This window comes from Camelus dromedarius, chromosome 36 (genome assembly GCF_036321535.1).
Source record: "Camelus dromedarius isolate mCamDro1 chromosome 36, mCamDro1.pat, whole genome shotgun sequence".
In the NCBI taxonomy this organism is placed as follows: Eukaryota; Metazoa; Chordata; class Mammalia; order Artiodactyla; family Camelidae; genus Camelus; species Camelus dromedarius.
The window spans coordinates 13,301,930-13,326,362 of record NC_087471.1 but is presented as its reverse complement, the minus strand read 5'-3'; the positions used below and the strand labels follow the sequence as shown (position 1 = coordinate 13,326,362).

The 24,433-nt window shown below is 47.8% G+C and overlaps 1 protein-coding gene across 3 annotated transcripts in view; it reads right to left on the bottom strand.

The window, feature by feature from the left end:
• The window catches only part of SPOCK3 (SPARC (osteonectin), cwcv and kazal like domains proteoglycan 3), a 130,697-nt gene extending 107,533 nt beyond the window's left edge, over positions 1–23,164 (bottom strand). Inside the window, exons 1-2 of one of the 3 annotated variants that reach the window (XM_064482516.1) lie at positions 23,008–23,164; positions 22,433–22,603 (exon numbers count right to left, since the gene is read on the bottom strand). In XM_064482516.1, coding sequence (XP_064338586.1) covers positions 22,433–22,603 — 171 coding nt within the window. In that variant the 5' untranslated portion in view covers positions 23,008–23,164. The other 2 variants (XM_064482517.1, XM_064482518.1) reach the window with 2 other exon arrangements.
• Positions 23,165–24,433: the final 1,269 nt, after the last annotated feature.

Here is a 24,433-nt window from a genome sequence, read left to right as displayed (position 1 = left end):
GCGGCTAAAACACACCCCCAGGAGCCCACTCTGTGCCCTGGGGGGAGAGAGAGCGCCCGGCCCGCGTGGTGCGGTTCTGGAAGGTGAGGGGTCTGGGCTCGGCGGGACCACCTCGAAGTCTCTCTGAGGTGCAGTCAAGGTGCCACCCGGGCTTCACTCCCTCCCGGACGCTTGACCAAGAAGGGGCTTCCAATCTGTTGTGCGTTTTTGGCAAGATCCCGCCCTTGTACCCTCAGACTGGGGGTTCCAGCTCCTCACCGGCTCAGTGCCTCCCCGGCCACATGGGGCAGCTCACGGGGGCTCTGACCAGGAGCCAAGGACAGAAGATGGTCTGCACTGACCTCAGACATCACAGCACCACCACCCCTTTTACTGCTTAGAAGTGACTGGCTGGACCCACCCCATCCAAGCCCAGAAGCAGGCCCACCAGAATGGGGACCCTTGAGGTCAGAGGGGCTGGAAACTCCTCAGTGGACCGAGAACACTTCAGCTTTGTACTGTCAAGGTTTTCTAGACGAGGAATTTCAAATCTCCCCGCCTCTCTCATCTCTAGACTCCATAACATCACTGCCCCTCCTGGGCAGTGCAGCGGGGCCCCAGAAACTGTCCACGGGCAAGACTGGTTACTTTTCCCAAACCACTGCAGAATGAGCCTCTAGTAAAATACAACAAAATGAATCATTAAAATGAAGCAAAAAGACACACAGAAGACACAGACCCAAATCCATCACTATCGGAGTTAATCGATCTAAATACAGACCAATACAAATGTTCATGTCAAACTGCTCCCAATGAAGGCTTCTCAACGCTTAGCCCCCACCTCTGTCCCTGCCCTACACTGACTGCAAACTGGCACCAACCAGTGAACCCGCTTCCGGCCGCTCTGACGGACATGATGCAGACAGAGGTCCTCACAGGTGGGTCCCTCAAACGTCAGGCGTTTGTGTTGGCAGTGTTTCCTGACAAAATGCTATGAATCCAATGAATAACAAAGCATCATTCCTCCAAAAGGCTGAGGGCATTTCAGCTAACTTGACAGCTGGAGGAAAATCACGTTAGATGACATTTTTTCCCTCATGATAAAGAAGTGAGATAAAATCAGTAACAATATTCTGCCTCTAATTTGCATGTGATTTCAGACAATTATCAGTTCATTCCCTCCTCCCTCGTCTGCAGTCGTCAAAACGCAGCACCTGTTATGGGAAGTAAACACGTCTGTGCACTAAAATTCACATTAACGTGCATTACAGCAAAATCTTACAACACAGGTAATCCTATACAGAGCTGTGTGTTTTCCAACTCTAACTACAATAAACCTCACGCGATAAAACCTTTAAATAACCTTCATCTACACACAAGAGAAACCAATATAAAAATTATAACCCATATGTCTCCGAATACCCTTTTCCACAATAAGTAATCTATGAAGTTTTAAGATAGTACAAACTGTTCATTTTCTCAGGTGTCCACTAATTAATTAGGCTTATGCTCTGAGACTTTTTTTGGCATCAGGTCATCTAATAGCCAAGATATATAGTTAGAAAATCAGGAAAGTGTGACTTCAGATACGAGCAACCAAAACTTAAAAATGGTTTAAAATTTATAGTCCTGTTAATAATGTAGCTTTCAGAACCACAGCAATAAAAATAAAGTTACCATATGGGTATCAAGTCCACACACAGAGACTGAAGTGAAAATCTGCCACATGTAAAAAAAGTGTGCATGGAATTGAGTTAATTTTTAATTGCATTTAACTTCATCAACTGAAATAAAAACAAAACCCATAAGTTGTGTGGTTGAGATTTACCCACTTTATTTCATATTAAGGAAGACACTAAATAATATGCCTTAAATTTAAAAATATGATATTCCTTTGGTATTTATTTTACAATCTGAAAAGATCAGCTTTGAAAGGATAATTAGGCATTCTTAACAAGCATGTATGTATATCCGTGCGTGTCTGTGTTCACACACACAAGCACACACACTTTTCACGCCAGACTCGCACATAACCCTGCATGTCCACTATCCTGCGCTACTGAGATCTCATCCTCGTAGAAAGAAGACGAAAAGCTACAGGTCAGATGGAGAGAAATGAAATTCATAAGCAAATGCACAAAATGTTCTCACCTAACTGCGTCTTGTAGCTCCAATCACCAGAACGTCTGCAAGGAAACGAGACCCCCTCTGCAACAGTCTGACGTAACACAAGGCAGTGTCCACATTACACGTGTCAGTCTTAGAGCAAAAGTTCTGCTTCCCTCTCCTGTCTTCTGAATGCACTAGAAGTGACAGACCGTGTACTGACTCAGGCTGATGTCTGACCTGTGGTCCCGGTCTCACTGGTGCTCTGAGCTCCTCACTGGCACGTCACTGAGGCCGAACCTCAAGGAAGTGCTGAGTGAGAAAAGATTAGTCACAGGGCCCATTGTATTACATCAGTTTGGTTTCATTCAGGTTCTGCCATCTTGGTTATCGCAGGTGAGTCCATCCACAGAAGGAAAGGGGAAGGGAGGGGGACGGAGGGGAGAAGCAAGGGGGAGAGGAGGAGTGGGGGAAGGGTGGGGGAAGAGAGGGGGAGGGAGGGGAGTGAGGGGGAGGTAACGGAGGGCAGGGGAGGGGGAGGGACGGGGAGGGAAGGGAGAAGGCAGGGGGAGGGGAGGGGGAAGTAACGGAGGGGGAGGGGAGGGAAGGGGAGGGAGGGGAGGGAAGGGAGAAGGAAGGGGGATGGGATGGGAGGGGGAGGGGCAGGAGGGGAGCAGTTGGGGGGCTTCATGAACATTCACGAAAGAGCCTGCAGGTCGAGGCCCTGGGTGGCTCTGGCAGCAGGAGGAGAAAACACGGAGACGCAGCCTGTGTCTTCACGTCATTCACAGTCTGCGCAGAGATCATCACAGGAGCAACACGACGTAGCTACAGACGGCGTGAGAGATCAGCCTCGGCCTGACACGCCCGGGGTCAGGGAACACGGAGTGGGAGCCCCTCTCCTGTAGGAGCAAGTGGGGATTCACACAGGGAAGCCTGGCACCACAGGGTCAGTGCAGGGATCACAGCTCGTGTGAGGGGGAGGGGGGCTAGTGTGGGTGTGTGTGGTGTGTGTGTGAGTCGTGAGTCTGGAGTCTGTCTCTATGGTATGTGTGTGTGGGTCTGTGTGGTGTATGTGTCTGTGTGTGTGTGGTGTGTGTGAGTGTGAGTGTGCAAGAGGACCAGGCCTGCTGGGAGGGGGAAGGCCAGGCCGGGTGGAGCAGGACAGTCAGGGTGGCCGCCCGGAGTCAGACCGGCAAGCACGTCATAACCAGATCCGCTGTGAGACGGAATCTGTCTTTACTCTCAGATTCAAAGCTGGTCTAAATGTTTGGAGGCTGCTGTACGGCTTCTAGAAAAATGCAAACTCTGGTGTATCTGTCCGAGTCCTTAACACCTGCTGGAGTCCACAACCACGGAGTGACAGCAAGGCCGAGGCCCACAGCCCCTCGAGCAGCGCTTCCCGTGCTCCGTCACTCTCTGAACACCGGCACCCGCCCGTGACGCAGGCGTCTCTTCGCCTCAACCTACACGTGAGGAAAGGCCACGTGACAGGGCCCCACGGCCGAGGCTCAGGCCCCAGCCACCTGCTACTGCAGCCCATTCTACTTGTCACTTTTATTACACTTCAGTTTTCTAACTGTTAATTTTATTAGTTACTTCCAAGTGTTATCAGCACACCTGCAATGCAAAATAATTTAGGAATTCCAACTTAGATGATTTCCCTCCCTGATGACTTAGCAAATACTTACCATCTGCTGTGTCCCAGTTCTAAGCAGGAGAGTGAGGAGGGTCTCCCTGCAGCGCAGTCTGACTCTGGGGCCGCGTCACCACACAGCTCTAAATGATCTCCACAGGCAAGAGGTCCCACCGTAATCAGGAAGACTCCTTTTGTTTCTCTAAATGTATTATATTTTGACATTTACATTTTATTCTTTGCCTCTCCAAATGGCATTTGGGCAAATGCAAAAAAAAAAAAAAAAAAAAACCTGCCCCAGCGTTCATCAGAGTACACACGCAGAGATCTTAGACGCAAACTCAAATACTGTCAAATATGAAGATGAAACATCTGTCAATGTGTGAAGCACACTTTAAAAACTCAGAACTAAACCTTGTAGCTTTCTTCCAGTGTGCTAGTTTTGAAAAGTTTCAAAACTATTAATGACTCTTTAAAGCTTCCCACAAAACCGCTTTGTTGGTATCCATGCATGAGGAACCACTTACATCCCGTGACAGAACCTAATTTATGCTCCTGCTCTGTTTTCTTTGAACAATTCTGGGTTTAATTATCTGGAATAAACTGTTCCTCTTGACAAGAAATACTGTTTCTTGGTTTTATTCCACATCCACAGAAATTTAGAAGCAAGATCCAACAGAAAAGGAGAAATCTTTATAGACTAAACCCACCAAGAAAATAAACGTCCAGGGCGCGTGGTGAAAAAAGCCACTTCTTAGTTTTACTCAGTGTCTGGACGCCAAGATCACGTAAGACAAAAAAGTCAAATGCAACAGCCAATTTCTCCGTGAACGTGTGATTAATATCGCCGGTCAAGTGTATCCTGTAAGCGGTTTGGATGCTGTTAATTATAATCCAGGCGAAAGCAAATTCAGCGTCAGGCACTTTCAGGCGAAGGATTTTGTGGTGTCGGAGCTGCCACGTGTCTGAGCAGGGCTGAGCCACCTCACATGGTGGCGGCGTTGATGGACGCAGAGATACCACGTGTAAAACGAACACTAACATGGGTACACAATCAGATCAGAGCTGTGCTCCCCAGTCTCGGGGTGGGAGGCCGCATGTGCTATCAGAGAGAAAGGATCTGGACAGCTGAAAACCCAGCAAGGAGAGCTAAACGCCCTGTAAGGAGGAACTCAGACCCCTGGCCTGGGGGAGCAGAAGCCCCACCCCCGGCAGAGCTCCTGCAGAGGCAGCGGTGGTGAATTTTCCTTTTACAAAGGACCCCGCTCCTGTCACTTTCCAAACCTGGCTCTAATCCTGGTCTTCAGCCTCGGGTGTAACAGCATCTGTCCCTGAAGTCACCCTCGTCCTCTAGACGGCTCCACATTCTAACACAGGGGAAGGCCGACCTGCCCCGGGCCGTCCCATCCGCGACCCGCTGCCCGGGCACTGTGGGCAGGAGGGACGGGGACACGGGGACTGTCACCAGCACACGCTTCGGCTGTCCCCACAGTGTGCTGTTGGGACCCCTCAGCTCTCCTGTCACATTCCTGCATCCTTGAGCAAGCAGTCCCTCATTCCTCGTGGGGCCCCAAAGGAGCCCCCCATCCCTGCCCCAAAGGAGAGCAGAAAGGACAAAGAGGAAGGTCATCAGTGGTTTCAGGGACAAAGAGCCCTGGAGAGAAGTGTCAGCAGAGCTGGGACACCCACAGGGCAGCCGGAGGGGCGGGTTCAGAGCAGCCCTGTGGCAGTAAGTGATGAGAAACCTGCCACGGGCCTCCGGTGAGGGGACCGCACCATCTCCCCGCCTGCAGGAGCCTGGGAAACGGCTGTGATGACTGCACATCAGGGAGGGCCCCGCCTTAGGGACACCCTCCTTCTGAAAGGCCTCCTGAGATGCACCAGCACAGAACTGCCCACGTACTGATGACACCCCACCCAAAGTGAGCCCCACTTCCTCAGACCCTCCCTAAGTTACCCAACCGAAGCCAGACCCTGACCAGGACCTTGGGAACACCCTGACTGAGATGCCTGTGGTCCCCAAGACACGGGGGCCTCCCTCCCTGATGCTCAGAGAACCATCTATGCGTGTTCCTGGCGGGGCCCAGCGGGGCAGCAACTCCAGTGCCCCCTCTACCCCGGGACCTCCGTGTGCAGATGCAGTGGAACCTGGGAGGCACCGCATCACCACCTGTTTCAACAATGACATGTCCGGAAGCAGGTTCCCCGGATCCTTCCATTCAGGGCAGGTAGCTCAGGACTTGGCTAGTGAAGCTGTCTGGTTGAAAGCTCTGGTCACACTGGCTAACGTCATGCACAGACGACACAACCGCCATTAGCAAGAAGGGCATGAGCACTGACTCAGAAGGACGGTGATAACCAAGGAGGGTCACGAACTTCCCACCAATCCTTCGCTCTCTTTGTTCCTATTCCCTGAATCTCAGTTTTAACCCTGGGGTCCCAGAGTTCACGTCTTCCACTGCAGGGCGTTTAAGCCTAAACTGCTGTATTATTATATGTTTCAGATAAAATCACTAAATCTTAAATAATGACACATCACCTGAGTTAGGCTACCCGACAGTTACCGACTTACAGGGAATGTCTGTCACTTGGGTGATGATTTAACGCTTTTCAGGCTCTCCTGAGTGTGGGGAACAAGTCTCCCCACTGTGACACCCGAGCTCAGGGAGATCATCATGGTGTGACCACCGGGCTCAAGTTTCATGATTCGTGAGGTTACATGTGCAGCCAATAAACTGAGATAAGAACCCCTGGTATTAGCTCTCCCACTTTTGTTATATATTAAAAGTTGTTAAACTCAGCCATAAAGAAGAATAAAATGCCATTTGCAGCAACATGGGTGGAAATGGAGGTTGTCATTCTAAGTGAAGTAAGCCAGAAAGAGAAAGAAAAATACCTTATCACTCATATGTGGAATCTAAAAGAAAAAAGAAAAAAAGGACACTGTGAACTCATCTACAAAATAGAAACAGGCTCACAGACATAGTAAACAGTCTTACGGTTACTGGGGGAAAAGGTGTGGGAAGGGATACATTTGCGAGTTTGAGATTTACAAATGTTAGCCACTATATATAAAAATAGATTTTAAAAAGTTTCTTCTGTACAGCACAGGGAACTATGTTCAGTATCTTGTAATAACCAGTAACTAGCAGTAATTTATGATAGACTCAGAATATTATACAATTTTCTGCAATTATAAAACATGTAAATATATTTAACAAGGAAAATTCATGGTTTATTCCTGAATGAATATTACTCTATCATTAAAAGTTGTTAAAAAGATAAGAATTCTCTGAATCTGATGGAAACGGCCATCTCTATCCACCTCAAGGTGGGAGAGCAAATAACAGCCCTGGCCACCACAGAGACTACCGTGTACTTTTCTTCCCCTAGCATTTTCCCTCCCTTTTAGTTTTCAGCTTCTCTGTAACACTTTCCTCTTTTACATATTTCCGTCTCAGGAAGGAGCCCCCAGAGGTTCTCAGTGTCCCCTCGCAGCCCTGAGGCTCAGGCACTGAAGTCGAATCCTTCTGGACAGAACTCACATACCCTGAAACACTGTCCTGACAGCTGCCTTCCCAGTCGCCTCAGCCCCGTGGCCGTGCAGCCACAGCATCACAATGATCACTGGCGAGCCCTTGAGTCTGGAAAGGCCCCACGTGCCCTCCTGCCGGCAGACCTCGGGTGACCACATGGGGGGTAAAGTCAGCTGCCCTAGGGCTTGTCTCTGCATCTCAGGGTCTGGTCCAAGTTCGAACAAAAACAAGTATAAATGACATATTTACTAGCAAGCAACAAGAAACTGTAATTTTTTCACGTTCCATACTGAAAAGCTAAATTAGGCGACAGCGTAAGTTATAAATACATCAAAGATGAGGGTCCTCAGAAACAGGAACCTGTTGCATCACACGAGTCGTGCAGGGACAAACAGCCCTCGGAAATTCAGTTTCCCTGAGAGCCTTTGTCAATTAAAGGATTCTCGTCTTTTTTTCTTTTGAGTCCCTCCTCCTGCTTTTTTCCTGGGGACCCTGGGGAAGAGTTCACTTGACCACACGCCGACACGAGCCGGCCGTGTGCGTGGTTAGCAGGGACCTCAGTGACGGATGCCCTCTGGGGCAAGGCAGCAAAGCGTCCAGGGACACTCGAACGTTAACCAAGGCGAGCTTCTGTTCAATATACGGAAGCGTGTTCTCAATTTTCAGAGACAATCGTGCTGTCTTAGTCGTAATCCTGAAAGTGTGGTTTTTATTCTTTATTTACTTGGAGGTGATTTTCCTCTTAATGGAAGAGAAACAGGTGAAATGGATGCTTCGCAGAGAGACATCTAGCAACAGGAGGGGGGGACGCGTCCTCCACACACACACACGTCAGAACAGGCCGCGTTCACTTCCACCCTGGTCCCAAGACGCCCTCCTCGCAAACCGCTGCTCAGAGACACCCGCCCCTTTGTAAGACCAGTGTAAATACCAACTGCGAGGCCCTGCGGTGAGGCCCTGCGGCCTCAGCACAGAACCAACACACGTTTCATCACGCTCTGGAGGCACAAACCACATCTCACTAAGATGTAGGTATTTACGTCACAGGCATCGCGACACGTCATGTGCTGCGGGTGCTGAGAGGTGAGCTTCCACTGTGAGAAACAAACTGCCCGGGTCACAAGGATGATGCGGAAAAAAAGGGCTGCCTGGCTATTAGGAAGGGCTCGATGCTCGCTGGAAACTATTTTTACATTTCTCCGCCAGCACAGTCAATTGGTTGTTTTCTTTGGCTTATTTGCTCCGTTCTTCAACAAACATAGTCAAATGGTAAAATCGACACTGAGCCCGACTTCAGTATCTCCTGAGAGCCCGTGGGAAACGCTTTACCATGGCAGCACCACACCAGAAGAGCTCAACTTCAGTTCTTGTGCCGTTCTTGCAAAATGAGCCACGTGTTAACCCGTCACAGTCTTATATAAGCTTTATCTACCGAAGTGAGACCCGCACCCTCCAATCATGAAGATCCACAGATCAGACCCAGCAGAAGTTACAACTCAAGGGTGCCGCAGTGGATGTCGAAACTGATGTGACTTCTGTCCTGCTTTTACGTGAGACGCAGACAGAAGGAGCTGGGTCTGGGGTCAGCTCAGTCTGACGTGGCTCTGAGATCTGTCCGCAGAGACGCTCCGAACTTCCAAAGGTACATTTCTGACCTGTCGCACTCGTAGCTGCTGACCGGGTTTCCTGAGAATCGGTTGTGTTTCATCGCCAAGCACGGAGGAGACGCCCCAGTCTCTCCTGTTTCGGGTGGAAGCACCACTTTCCACTCGGAGTCCCCTGCTGCATCCCACGCACATCTGATCCGCTCTACAAACAGCTCCTTGAGATCCACAACCAACTCTCACTCCTTTTGTAACTTCCACATTCCCGAACATAACGTCATACACGAAACAGGTTAGAAATAACTGGTCACTGAATCAACGACACACCAAACACAAACTATTTAAGGTAGAAATTGACAGATACCACTACTGTAGGTGCTTAATGATAAAAGGTGCGTTGTTGACAGAAAGCACGCAGATACCATAATGACACAGACGGGAGAATGTGCTTGCCAGCCCTGGACATACAGGAGTAGCGATAAGAAAGGCACCTCGACACAGGTACCTCGACAGTTTGTCTGCATGTCGTTTCACTAATTACCTACGGAATGCTTACTCTGACCAGATGTTACCTGAAGGAACTTAACATTTTTAACTCTTCTAATGATTATACCAAACCTAGGAGATGCAGGTGTCCCTATAATTTCATTTTAAGGATGCAAAAACCACAACATAGAGATTAAATAAACAACACGCCCAAGACCACAGAGCTTGTATATTTCAGAGCCAGAATTCAAATTCAGAAGGAAGCCCTTTGGCTCCTGCTGCTGGAACCATTGCATTATGGCGTAATATTTCTTTTTTTTAAATTGAAGTACATTCAGCTACAATGTGTCAATTTCTGGTGCACAGCACAATGTCCCAGTCATGCATACACATACATATATTCATTTTCGTATTCTTTTTCATTAAAGGTTATTACAAGATATTGAATACAGTCTCCTCTGCTGTACAGAAGAAACTTTTTAAAATCCATTTTTATATATAGTGGCTAATATTTGTAAATCTCAAACTCAAAAAAGTGCATCACCACTCCCCTCTGGAAACAGCGCAATTCCTCTGACATTGGTAATAAACATACTAAGGTTATGGTAAGAAACACTGGTAGGAAGTTACTTTTTTTCATTTTAGCGGCAACAGAACACACTTCACCCACATAATCACCGGCACAGCTGTGCCCCTCCCCCAGGCGCTCACACAGACCCACCCACTCGACATCTCCAGGTAAACGTCGGGGCCCTTCAACGCGCTGAGACCCTCGATCCGACCCTCGATCCCAGACTCGTCAACTTTATTTCAAATCGTCACACACAAGGCAAACACCACTGTGGACATGGAGGACACCTCATTTCCTCACGTTTCACATACTTTCCACGTACCTGGGGCCATGTGGCCTTTCTCGGCAGAATTCTGGAACACGCTGCTCAGAACACCAGTTACTCATCATCCCAATAAAAGCCCTGTTTCCAGCCGTCACCACCGTGCTCAATAAAACCAGTGACGTAAATGCGGGTGTTTGTTGCTGTTGGGTTTGTGTGGAACCAGAAGCACGTACTAGATAAACAAAAATGGAGAGCCTTCACCACTGACACTGACCCCCAGGTCTGCCTGATGGTGCCATTCAGAAAGAAGCAAGTTACTCCAGAAGGAAAACGGTGAAGGGGAAGATGCCGGTTTCCTAATTTCCCTGAAGACTACGAGTGACCAGTACCTCTGGATGCGCAGCAGGAGAAACAGGGAAGGGTCAGGGTCAGGGCGTCCACGAACTTCACCCGCGGCGGATCACCTAGAGGATGTGTTGTATCATGAACTTCTTTTTTTTTCTTATTGTATTTTATTGAGTTATAGTCAGTTTACAACGTTGTCAATTTCCAGAGTAGAGCACAACTTTTCAGTATACATGAACACACATATATTCATTGTGGCATCCTTTTTCACCGTGAGCTACCCTAAACCTAACCCTAACCACAAGATCTTGTATGTATTTCCCTGTGCTATACAGTATAATCTTGTTTATCTGTGTCATGAACTTCTGGATGCAACCCTCCATGGCTCCCATTAAGCTTGTCGTGGTTGGGGCCTGAGAATCTGCACTTCTTACAAATTCCCAGGTGAGGCTGTCGCTGCTGGCCTGGGGTCTCACTTGGAGAATCGTGGCTTTAGGGTTTTCGAGCTTAATCTTCTCTTGGAACCCTGGCGGGAAAAGGCCACCAGGCTTTGATAGCTTTCTCTTCTCAGGCCTGGAGGAAATGCAGGCTGTCTGGCAAGTAAGAACAATTAAATATTTATATTCTCTGAATGAACTGTTTGCATTTTTAAGGTCAATTCAGGCATTATAACTCTCCACACTTGTTAAAATTTCATTTTACAGTAGCCGTTGCGTACATGTGGTGACGTACTACACCTTGACAGCTCCTGCAATTGTATTAAATAGGGTATAAACATGCGGTTTATTTTTGGTCATTTAAATATGTTCCTATACGCTGTGTCTGTGTGTCAAAATCCAAGCTCAATAATTGTACTCAATAATTTATTAACTTGTTTAATACTTTGTTTTCATTTATACTATATATAAAATAGATGAACAACAAGGGCCTACTGCAGAGCACAGGGAACTATACCCAATTTCTTGTAATAACGGCTAATGGAAAAGAATCTGAAAAATACGTGTATATGTACAAATACGTGTAACTGAATCTGTGCTGCACACCTGAAACTGACATTGTAAATCAACTGCACTGCAATAAAAAAGAATTTCAAAAAGGTAAGAGTGGAAAAAACTGGTAAGTTGAATTTCTTTAACATTAAACACTTCTGCACTACAGAAGACACTGTTAAAAGAATGGAAAGACGTATCTGATAAAAAGACTAGTAAGCTGGCATTACATGAGCAAAAAATAATAAACAAACCTTCTCACCAGTCACGATAAAGATTAAAACTCAGTTGAAAATATATTTGAAATAATATAACCGATAAAAAAGAAAAGAGCAGACAGGGAGTAAGACACATCTGGAAAGTCACAACCTCAGAGAGGACCTCCAGGGGAGGTCTCCAGGGAAGGTGACGTGGGTTAAGGCCTTGGGACTTCTGTCTTACTTTTTGAATTTTAGTTTTCCAGTATTTATTTTTTTCTGATTTTTAAAATATAAAGCTAGTTCTTTTAGTTTTGATTTTGTTTTGTTTGTTCCCCAATTCCTTTAATCCCTGTGCTGAGAGAGAAGCTACAAATGGTTTATTCTTTGACTGATTACCTTTGAAAGTCTACATGCCTTTCAAACAAAATCTAAAGTTTTGAGGTCTTGGCAGCTTCAGCCCAAGATACTTAACTCCATTCATCCAGTATATTTGGAAATTTAAAAAATTACAAATTAAAAAAGTTTAAATTTTCAAATTGTAAATTTTAAAAATAAAATCATAGGCATTTCATTTTTGTGTTTTATTGAGGTATAATTTACATGCATAATATTCACTCTCTTAAGTGCACAGACCAGTGAGTTTTGTCGGGGTTACAGTCACGTAAACCCCACCACAGTCAAGTTCATCATCTGAAACCTCACACATCCCTTCATGGTCAGTGTCCTTCCCCAGGTCTGAGTGACCACGCACCTCTGTTCTGCTTTTGCTCTTCTGTCTTTTCCAGAGTGTTACTTAAATGAAATCAGAGTAGGAAAATGTTCAGTTCTGCTTTCCCTCAGCATTCTTTTAGGGTTCACCCATATTATTGTGTGTCAGTGGTCCATTTATTTTTTAATTTTTTTATCGAAGTGCAGTTGATTTACAATGTTAGTTTCAGGTGTACAGCAAAGTGATTCAGTTATACATACACATTTTAAAAATTCTTTTCCATTATATGTTATTACAAAGAATTGACTATAGCTCCCTGTGCTATACAGTAGGTCCTTGTTGTTTATCTATTTTATATATAGTAGTTTGTATCTGCTAATCCCAAACTCCTAATTTATCCCTCCCTCCCTTTCCCCTTTGGTAACCATACTTTGCTTTCTATGTCCATGAGTCTGTTCTTTGTTTGTAAATAAGATTTATATCTTTTTTTTTTTAGATTCCACCTGTAAGTGATAACATGTGATGTTTGTCTTTCTCTGTCTGACTTACTTCACTGGGAATGATGACCTCCAGGTCCATCCATGTTGCTGCAAATGGCATTATTTCATTTCTTTTTATGGCTGAATAGTATTCTGTTGTATAAATACACCACAACTTCTTTATCCAGTCATCTGTCGATGGACATTTAGGTTGTTTCCATGTCTTGGCTATTGTAAATAGTGCTGCTGTGAACACTGGGGTGCATGTTAGATCTTCTCTTAGCAGGGGAAGAGTACTGCCCATTTGGTATATATAAAATAGATAAACAAGTTTATATTGCATAGCACAGGGAAATATATTCAATATCCTGTAGTAGCTTATGGTGAAAACGAATATAAAAGTGAATACATGTATACTCATTATGACTGAAGCACTGTGCTCTACACCAGAAATTCACACAACATTGTAAACTGACTATAACTCAATAAAAACAGAAACATCACAATCTAATCCAACAACAAGTGAAAATGAAATTACTCAGATTGAATAATTAAGAACAAATGGGTTTTAATTATATCTAAGACTACTTATACCTGAAACTACCTACTTCTTACGAGGATTCGTTCCCAGAGAACATATTTTTGGAGTCGAAGGTGAGGGCCATGGAGAAGGAAACTTGAAAGCCATTCAGGGGACACACAGGCAGACCAGCTAGGAGTCAGCAAATGGCTTTCAGCTCAAAAAATGACCGTGTGTAAACGGGAAAATAAAGGTCCCAGATCCTCATGGTTGTTACCTTGCCCTTAGGTGACACATGATGTTTCACGCTGCTTCTGATCTGGGTACCAGGTGGGGGGACCACACCTGAGACCAGCACGAGCAGGGGTGCCTGTGTCACCCGTGATGATGGCAAGCACCCCCCCACCCCGCTGTGCACCCCAAACCATGAGTCAGAGAAGGGAGGACCCACTCCAAGAATGAACACCAGGCTTCCAGCAGTGCAGGCCAGCTGGCATCCAGCTACTCAGCAAGCAAAGCGCTTCTGAAATTCGATTTCCCGGTCCCGCTCCCTGACCTATAAGCTGGGGTGGTTCTGAGTGATGTTCAAAACGGCGCCCAGCATACACTCAAAATGCATTTTTCCAAATACTTCTTACTCCAGAAATGCTGCGGGATGGGATGTCTTCTATCTTTACTACTAATTTGGTATCTAAACTAAACATGTCACCCCCCCCCAAGCAATTTTCCTGTTTTAAAAGTTCTTACTTAGGAAAATATGGAGAATTAAAAGGAAAAAACAGAAAACTTTGAGTCCTGAAACAAGTGATTTTAAATAATAACGCAAGCAAAGTTAACGAGTTTAATCAATAAGAAATTCTAAGGATAACATGCTCAACGTGCTGATCCACCTAGAAGTGTGACTTCGCCCAAGAAGTCACGTTAAATCTCAGCTTCCAGCCCAGCCCCTCTGCAGGATGACTGGAGGGAGCCCTGTGTTCACATTCTCAGTAGATACCGCAGTTCTTTACAAACATCCAGTTACGACATCTCAGCTCCGAGAAACCACACTTCACCTCAGAGACATTTCCCAGGTAATGCGAGGCCAGTGCTTGTTAGTACGAAGGTCCAGAAACCTGACCTTCTGGGAACCTTCATCTTTGATGAATCTGACTGTCCCGGGGGACTGGGGGGCGGGGGGGTGAGGGGTGGTCAGATGGTCCTACAGGAAGACCCAAGCCCGCCTCTCACATCACACTGCAAGGCCTGGTGACATTCTGACGGGCAAGAACTGTCCTCAGCAGACGCTCCTCCACGGCAAGTAGCAAGCTCGCATTTCAGACTTTCCTGCCTAGAAGGCCCCACACAAATATTCTGAAAGTTACAAAGGCCCGGTGCTAGAACAGTGAAGGTGAGCTGTGACTGAGGGACCCTCGAATTACTATTTTCAGGAGCTTACCAGACTCAGGTAGACAGTGGTCTGCAGCGTTTTATACATTTGGAGACACGATTAGATTAAATGGTTATATTTGTGGCCTTTCTCTTTATTTTATTCCTGCTACATAATGGGCTTTTCCTTATCCTAAGAATAAAAAGCCCACGGAATTATCTGTAACACTCAACATGCCTCAAAATTGACCGTATACATTTAGTTTTTATCAGAGAATATTTCCTATAACCATTTATTTCATATAAATACTTAGGATAAAATTTAGCACCAAATAAGGTCAGTAATACTTAAATTCAGTAACTACAAAATACAAAAATTACTGAATTTTAATTCCCTACATATTTTCTTCAGCATGGCAGCTAATTATTTTGTTCTTTTGCTACAAAATTCTCAAAACAGAGAATTCATGTTCAGTGAAACAGTTCATACTTAACAATGTCAATGAAATTCTAGATGGAAAATTCTCCAAAATATAAGTAAACAACAAAATTATTTTAAAAGCTACATGTACTGTCTTAAATATGATGCAATTTCCTTTTTTAAAAAATCAACAGTATTACATCAGTGATATTCAACATGGAAAATACAGCAAAACAAGCGATCCACTCTGGACAGAAACGGGCAGGCTGTCTCACTGCTCCACACTGAGCAGCATTCAGCGGGTTCAGCTCCGTGTGCAGGTGTTGGTTACATCTGATAATAACTATGTTCCCAGTCTCAGCCTGTAAGACCGAGCTCCCCTTCCTTTTCCACTTTATCTACGTTGGAAGTAAATTCACAGCTGCAGTGGGTGGACCTCGGGCACCACGGGCCTGACAGTTTCCAAAGATGCAGTGGTTCTCGTAAGCCCAGCCCCCCCACAAAGTACAGAAACCTCTGAACTCCAAGTCACTCCATGTTTTCTCAGTGTGAACACATTAGTGTTCCTTTTAAAGCACTCCTGCCCACCTGACGTATTCAGAACTGCACTGTGATATCAAGAAACCTCACTAGGAAGTACAAATGCCAGTACTGTGTGTGGTCACATGAGTGCACCTGCAGGATAAACTCTGCTCTTTGAGCAACACCGGGCGGAGGGCCTCCCGGATCCCTGTCATTCGTGTTGCTTATGTAAGACTAAGGAGGTCAGGCTGCCCGCGGTCTTCTAGTGTAGTTTCCAGACTGCATGATCAAATGTAGCAGCATCACTGGAGCTGCAGGGGAGACACCCCCTCAGTAATTGTGATAGAGATTCCAAGTCTTTACCAAGGTACTGGTCTAGCAGAAAAAAGGATACAGTCATTGTGACCGTTTAAAAGGGCCAAACGTAACATCTCAAAAGAAAAAAACAACTAATTTGAGTTGCTCATAATGACTCATTTAAAGTGGTCACTGTTAATAAATAAGAAAAAAACAAGTAAACATGACCTTTAGAGCTAGAAAGAAAGTTAAAACCTCACTCATCTGAAGCAGGTTAATTAAGCTTGTTGAAACTAAGTTTCCTCCTTTGTAAAACCTATATTAACAATAACAGTGTCAAAAAACTCAATTAAAAAATGGGCAGAGGACTGGAATAGGCATTTCACTGGGGTGACATGCAGGCGGCCAACAGGCACATGAAAAGATGCTCACCATCACTAACCATCAGAGGAATGCAAATCAAAACCACAGTGAGATGTCACCTCACACCTGTCAGAACTGCTGTCACCAAAAACAGAAACCAGTGTGGCAAGGATGTGGAGAAACTGGAACCTTGTGCCCTGTTGGTGGAATGTAACTGGTCCAGCAACTGTGGAAAACAGTATGGAGTTCCATAGAGCTCCTGCATGACCAGCAATCCCAATGCTGAGTATGTCTCCCAAGGACTGAAAGCAGGACCCTGAAGAGACACCCGCATGCCCACGTTCCTGGCGCCTTCTTCACCACAGCCCAGAGGTGAACGCCGCCCAAGCGGCCACCGATGGGTGATGGATAAACAAATGTGGTGGAGACACATGGTGAATTATTATTGAGCTTTAAAAGGAAGGAAATCCTGCCATTTGCAATAACACACACAAGCTTTGAGGGCATTATGCTAAATGAAATAAGCAAACCCCCAAAAGACAAAAAATCCTGCATGATTCTACTTATGAGGGACCCCTAAAGTAGTCAGACTAGTAGAAACAGAAAGAACGGTGGGTGCCAAAGTCTGCGGGAGGGGGACGGGGACTTAGTGAGGGCAGAGCTACAGCTTGGAAGATGACAAAATGCGCAGAGATGGCTGTACACCAACGTCTGACTCCAGAAAACCACCCCTGCTTCCTCCCAGTGCTGAGTATACTGCTGCTGGTGGTGGTGTCAAGACATGGGGGTGGAGGCTGTACCACAACCAGTGCTGAACCAGGACCAGTGCCGAACCAGGCCAGTGATAAACCGGGCCAGTGCTGAACCGGGACAGTGCTGAAGCAGATCAGTGCTTGAACCAGGACCAGTGCTGAACCAGGCCAGTGCCGAAGTAGATCAGTGCTGAACCAGGTCAGTGCTGAACCAGGTCAGTGCTTAACCAGGTCAGTGCTTGACCAGGTCAGTGCTTGACCAGGACCAGTGCTTGACCAGGACCAGTGCTAAACCAGGACCAGAGCTCAACCAGGCCAATGCTGAACCAGGACCACTGCTTAACCAGGCCCCAGATGACCAGGAGAGGCCAGATGCTGCCTGAGGACAGCCCGGTGCAGCTGGAGTCACCTACCTGCTCAGAATCTTCTAGGACAGCTGTGCCTCCCTTAAGAGATCACTCCCTCTCTTGAGTCCATCCCCAATGGTTTAAACTCTATGAGCAACAGTCCAATGTAAAAAACACTGCAGGCTGCAGTCTTTGCCAACCCTGATCTGCGAACAGGCACACTGTTTGCAAAGGCTGTCATGAATGTTTACATACAGAGCTGCCCCCTGTCATCAAACAATCAAGACAGAGAGAAGCACATCGGTGAGAATGCAGTGGACCGGCTGTGAAGAATTCCCAAGGACAGCCACGTTCTCAACTGTGACAAGCCATGATGGTACCACATTTTAGAATGTGAGTTCATAGAGAGAAACTAAAAATGTACTTTCTTAAAAACTCAGCAGTGGATATCCACGATTGAGAAGGTATTCCTGAACAGACAGAACGGTGGTCTCGTTTGTTCAGTTTCTCCAAATCGTTGATAATTGTTCCCCTTTTTTGGTGCATATTGTTGAAAAGCAAAGTAGTAACCCTCCTGCCTGCTGTGAACGCGCCGCACAGGGAATCGCTGCACAAGACACAGGCGTGCGCGCTCTGACGCCTACACCTTAAACATACGCAACTGCAGTTGCCAATTATGTCTCAACAAAACATTTAATTTAGAGAACCAGGCAGCAGAAAGGAGGAGCCTGAGTGCTCAGGGGACACTGGTTCCAGGGGCTACTGCAAATCTTGTATTAAGGTTGCATTTTTAAAGTTAAACTGTAAAACTTTACTAGTATAGCTTCCCATATATCTAAGGGGTATTGCAAATCACTTAGGAAACAGATGTAACTGAAGGTGATCTCTGGTCTTGCATCACACATGGTTACCACTTCTTAAAACAATGTTCAAAATCAGCCCCAAGTTTTTTGTTTGCTTTTTAAGATGTTGGAGTTGTGATTGTGACTTTTTAAGACCCTGCTTTTATAGAGCACGTTCAGGTTCACAGAAACATAGAGAGGAGGGTACAGAGATTTCTCATTCTCCCCTGCCCCCCCACACACACACAGCCTCCCCGCTGTCAGCATCCCCACCAGCTGGCACATCTGTTACAGCCGATCATGCCGCACCAACACATCACAGCCGCCCGAGGGCACAGTCCACCCTGGGCTCACCCTAGGCCGAGCGCTGGAAGGCCGGGATGAACGTCTAATGACATGTGTCCACCACTATCCTAACCACGGAGGATCCTCTCCTGTGCTCCCCGTGTCTGTCCTCACTTCACCCCTACCTCCCACTCCCAGGGATTTTTACTGAAAGACAGATGTATGCCAGAACCACTTCAACGTCAAAATTTAAGAATAGAATTTGGACTTATTACATGAGTTATTTAAATGAGCATGGCCGTCACTGCACTTTGTTAGATTTGTCCTGCATCGCTCACAACATATGGTTTCCTTTCCTTGACGCTCCATTGCCACATGCCCCCCTTCCGGTGACATCGGCAGTCTACAAGGCTGCTGGAGGAACCGTATCGTTCACTGCCGATTCATGTACTGGTTTCCAAATTCCATACTCACGTGGCATGATAAAGAGTACAGTTTAATCGACTTATTAATGTTTAAAATATGTAATATATGAACCATGTGATTCATGAGCTAATGATTCCGTTTCCTTATAATAATCCCAGGTCCCAGTTCTCCTAGCAGACCAGACCAGCCTCCCTCACCCTGTTCTTGCTGAAGGTCCCGGTATTCCCATCGAGGATCTTGGCTTTTGGATTTTACCACCACTAGACTGAACTAAAAAAGCAGAAAATGCCGTGCAACCAATGTATTTGCTAGACACATCCTGCCATGGAGAGGTTTTGTTTGCTTTGTTTTCAAAATCACATAATTATACCCTGAACATAGCCTGCTGGTCCTGAGACAGGAAGTGGGCAGGCCCCAGCCATTCAAGGAATAACACAGCAGTTAACACCAGGATGGCGGAGGGTTCAACCCCCAGGAGGCCTTGAGGCTCAGGATGGTGGGAGATTTAACTTCTAATAAACCTTGAGCTTCATTATTTGCCCACTGTAATATATTAGCGTGGTGAATAACATGCCCACAGGTGCCGGGGCAGCCCCAAGGCTGCCCCGATTTCCCAAGTGGGAAATGGCCAACTTCCTGGGAATCCCAGCCCCATCCCCAAGGTAGTTAGACTGGTCCTTCCACTTATTAGCATATGGAGGCACTGACCTCATAAAAACTGGCAACACAGCACCTCCCAGCTGCCCCTTCTCTCCCTCTTTGGAGACGGCCCACGCTCTGTCTATGGAGGGTGTACCTACTTTTACTCTAATCTCAGCACCCAACCCCCACACCTTGAGGCCTTTCTCTTGCCTTTCAATGTATTTTTCTAAATAAGTCTACTTGTACTCAACTGTGGCTCGCTCTTGAATTCTTTCCTGCACGAAGCCAAGGACCCACACTTGGCGGGACACGTCCCAGCGGCTCAGCCAAAGCCTGGGACACAGGCCTCCTCGTGCCCCACATCCGTTTTTCCTGCATCAGTCCTACCTACCATACTTATTTTTAAATGTGTTGATTTCTTTATATCTTTAAGTTAAACTTATATTTTTCCTAAAACATGGGGACTAGAATCTCTACAGGAATTTTATACCAATAACCAAACACATTAATGATTTTCAGAAGGATAAAAGTTCTCTGTCTATATAATGACATTTTGTCCACTTTCAAAGGGCAACAAAACTTTATTCAAAGAGCATTGCTTGTGTACAGCGATCAAAATTACTTGAAGTGTCTTCTACGTCAGTATTTACTGTAAGCTTGTGTGTGGTTCTCCTATTTCTCTGTGGTTTATACTGAGGAAATTGAGAAGTCAATTGTTAAATTGTTGCCAAAAGAAGAGGTTCGGATTTCCTTGTCTCTTTGCCTTTACATAAACTGAGTCTGCAAATCCATTATGTAAGATATCAGTGCAGAGGCAGAACATTTAAACATAGATACACGCAGTACAGGTTGCATGGACTCATAATCTTAAAATGAACCCAAAATAAACAACATTGTGAAAAACACAGGAAAAAAATCACGCAAACAATGCCCCCCAAGGTAAACACGTAAATTGCCAGCGGGGTGGGTGGTCTGAATCAGGGTTCTACACTGTGCATCCTGCCTTGGGAAGTCACACTGCCAGCACTCATTTTATCTTGTTAATAATAAGCAACAGGTGGTTCAGGGGGAGAGACGGGCTTGTCTCCTCAAGCCCTCCAGAAGTCACCTGACAAAAGGGAACTGACGAAAGTGGGAATGCTAAACATTGGCATAGGTTGTTCAAATAGGTCATTATTCCATTTTGATGTACATGTGCTTCAGACAGATACTTGCTAAAAAAAAAAACTCAGTAAATCCTTTACCTAAATTTAACATGTCATTTTGATGCATTCCCCCCTGAGATCACATAAGAAGCAATGAAGAGTGCAGCAGGACAACACTCTGCCTCTGGAAGTTCACGAACCCTAGAACAGTTAACCCTTCCAGCAACTCAGCTTTCTCAGTAGTTTAAATCAAGCACCTTTATAAACTGTCCAAGTATAGGCTGTTTTGCTCTTAATAATTCAATAAAGTAATTTCTATAAAGCCAGACATTCAAGGTTAAAATATATTAAAGTAAGCATGAAATTCATTTTTTAAAATCTTTAAAGTAGCCCTTACGTAATGAAATGTCATAGTAGGAAGCATTATTCAAACAGTGACAAACGCTCAACATTTTTTTCCAAATGAGGGCACGATGTTTTCCCCCGGGTTTAGAAACACCACGTTGGCCTTCCTTCTGGTTGCATTCAGCATCACCATCAGCCTGATTAATCAGGGGTGCAGGGGTTTGCCTGTACACGCGCGTTCACTCAGAACGTTCCGGCTTCGTTCAGAGGCAGGGAAGCCAGAACCGGATTAGACGCGAGCACCGCCATCCTCCCCCAGTCCCGGCGCCTCGCAGAACTGAGACTCCACGTTCAAATTTAACTAAAGGTGAGCGAGCGTGGCCTCCCGCTGCCAGAACCAGCACCCCCACCACCACCCCGCTGGCTCGGCACGGATTGTCAGCCACTTCCCTGCGGGTGTGGGGAGCAGCGGGAGAGGGTCCAGGAGTAACTAGCCTGAGCTGCCACCCTCTCTCCCAATTTCTCAAATCGTGTCGGAGCGCGACCCGGATCCGCGTGTGCACGCGGCGCTGCGGGCGGGCCCACAAGGTCCTCAGGTGTGCGGATCGCGGCTGCCCAGCCCCTCGCAGCGTCCAGGCCGGCTTAAGGGAAGGGGGGAGGGGGGCAGCCCCACCCGGACCACCGCGCTCGGCCGGCGGCTGGGGTCTCAGGTACAGGATGCGTCACAATAGCCCACTGTCCCTGGGAAACTCCCGGGTGGGAGTGGGTGTCCACAGCTTAACCCGCCTCACCGCCGCCCTGCACACGCCCCCGCCCTGGTGGCGCAGAGTGGCGGCTAACGTAATCCTGGACAGGTCCACCCTAAGCTGATGTCCAGCAAGGGTCTTAGTGGCAGGACTTGTCGTCGCCCGACTTCCCCACCGGGGCCACCAGACCCCTCGGTCCCTCAGGAGCCGGCGGCGCTGCAAGCCCACATCTCCCCACCTTCCCCGGACTCCTGGCTGGGCCACCAGCCGCGGGATCGACCCCACTTTCGCGCAACACCTCGCCAGCCGCTGGCGCCAGACATCGTGCAAAGTTGTGCAGGTGGCACCTGGCGAGCCTTTGGGGGCGGGGACAGGATCGTGGGGACCTGGGGACCCTGAACCCAGTGCGTCTGGCAGGCGACCCCCCCACACCACGCGGCCTCCAAGGCGACCCCTCCCCACCCCGGCCCGGCCGCGCGCTCGAACGCGAGAAGGCTCAGACTTACGTCTCGGAATCGGTTCCACTGTCCGGCCTCCCGGTCGTACTGGGACACCGTGCTGAGCCATTGTTTGTCGTCTAGAAAATTGCCGCTGGCCGGTCGGCCCACGGCCGCCGCCAGAGCCTGCGCGCACCAGGCGGCCGCGCACACGCACAGCACGGCCGGCGCCCGGAGCATCTGGGGACGGAGACAAGCGGGGACGCGTCACTCGGGGGTCCGGGCAGCGTGTCTCGGCCGGGACGGGGAGGGGGCACCGCAGGGACAGCAGCGCCCTCGCCGCCGGCGCGCAGACCAACAGGCCGGGAGCAGGTGGGGAGGGAGGGGGCCCGGCGCAAACCTCGTGAGCCGCCCGGCGCCGCCGGACACGCGGGACACGCTGGACACGCTCCCGGACCTGCTTCCCGGCGCCGCCGGAGCTGCTCCCGGAGCCGCCTCCCCGCCGCCCGCCGGCCTCGCGCGCGCGTCCCCACCCGCCGCCGCCGCCGCCGCCGCCGCCGCTCGGCTCTGCGCGCCCTTCCTCCTCCTTCCTTCCACCTCCTACCCGCTCCCGGCCCCCTCCCGACCCGCCTCCTCCTGCCCACCTTCCTCCCCGGATCCCAGCTGCGCGCGCTCCGGATGCGACTCGGCTGGAGCGGAGGACGCGGCGCCCGCGCGGACCTGCATCCGCCTCCCGCCCGCGCGGCACCGGCGCCGCCGCCCCACCGGCCTCGCTCCCGGGTGCCCGGGCTCGGGGCGCGCCGTCCCCCCGCCGCTGCCCGGTGGCTCCGAGCTGCTGGGCGGAAGGGGGACGGGATCCGAGGACGCCTCCGTGCGTCACGGGTCAGGGATGCCCCAAGGCGAGGAGATGCCGCCTGCCTGCGGGGTCTCGGGGATGTGCTGGATCCCAGAAAACGTGAACTCCCTGTGCAGGAACTTCATGTTCCAGGGCGGAAGCTCTTCTTCCCCTTCTCTTTTTAAGGAGAGAATCTTCACTGGGGAGGGCGCGTGAGCTCCCCCCCTTCACAGGCTGCACATTATCTTCCCTAATAAAGACGCCTTGGCGACTGCAATTTACATTCTAGGACGTGAATCCGAAATTTAACGCCCAATCTGTGTCTCCCTGCTGCAGACGGAAGACAGTTTTGCAACGAGACTTGCGCCCCAAACCTCCATTTATGACAAAATATTCGGCTCTCCGCGGCTCTTCCACGTATTCTGAATAAATGGAAGGAAATCAGTAATTTTCCCCCGTCAACAGAATCTGACGAAGACAGCCTCCCCCATAGACTTAGATGGTTTAGGTGAAGTATTACATGCAAATCAAGAGATCTAGGGCCTAAAACACTGGAATCAGGTTCTGTCTCTCACTGAATTATTAGTGGTTGTTTCAGCCAAAACTACGTCGCCCAAACAATGACCTTCGAAAACTTCCTGGAGCCTCTGAAGCTCGGGGAGCTGTCGGAGAAACATCTGTCATTTCCCACGTTCTCCATTCCGTCTCATGTAACATGGAACATGTTGCAACTTCTGTTAAAACAGGAATCAAACATGATTAACATTGATTTCTATTGTTTTAATACAGGGTTTAAAAATGAATGTATGGTGTGTAAAATGAAAGAAAAAAACTGCTGTTTTTTTAACTGAAAAATATATTTTCCACCATTTCCCCCTTTTCTACTCTGATGGATGTCAGCGGGGGGGGGGGGGGTGTACAGAATCTGTAGTTGCAGTTCAGAGATGCCCTGATCGCTGTAAACACACGTCCGGTAACTTTAAGAACACTCACGTGTACTAATTCTCCAGAGGTTTGCTTGGGCCTCTGGCAGCTGGCATGTCCTGCCTGTTAGAATGTTCTGATTCTTGCTCAGGACATCATTAGACCATCCTCCCCTGTGTCTCTTCCTCATCCCCCATCCTCACCGCTCCATTTTAAGTTGGAAGTACTTTCCTCTCGACTCAATGATTATATTTAACAAGTTTAAAAACTTCATTCTATTGTATTTAAGTCTGATGGGAAAAGCACAGAAT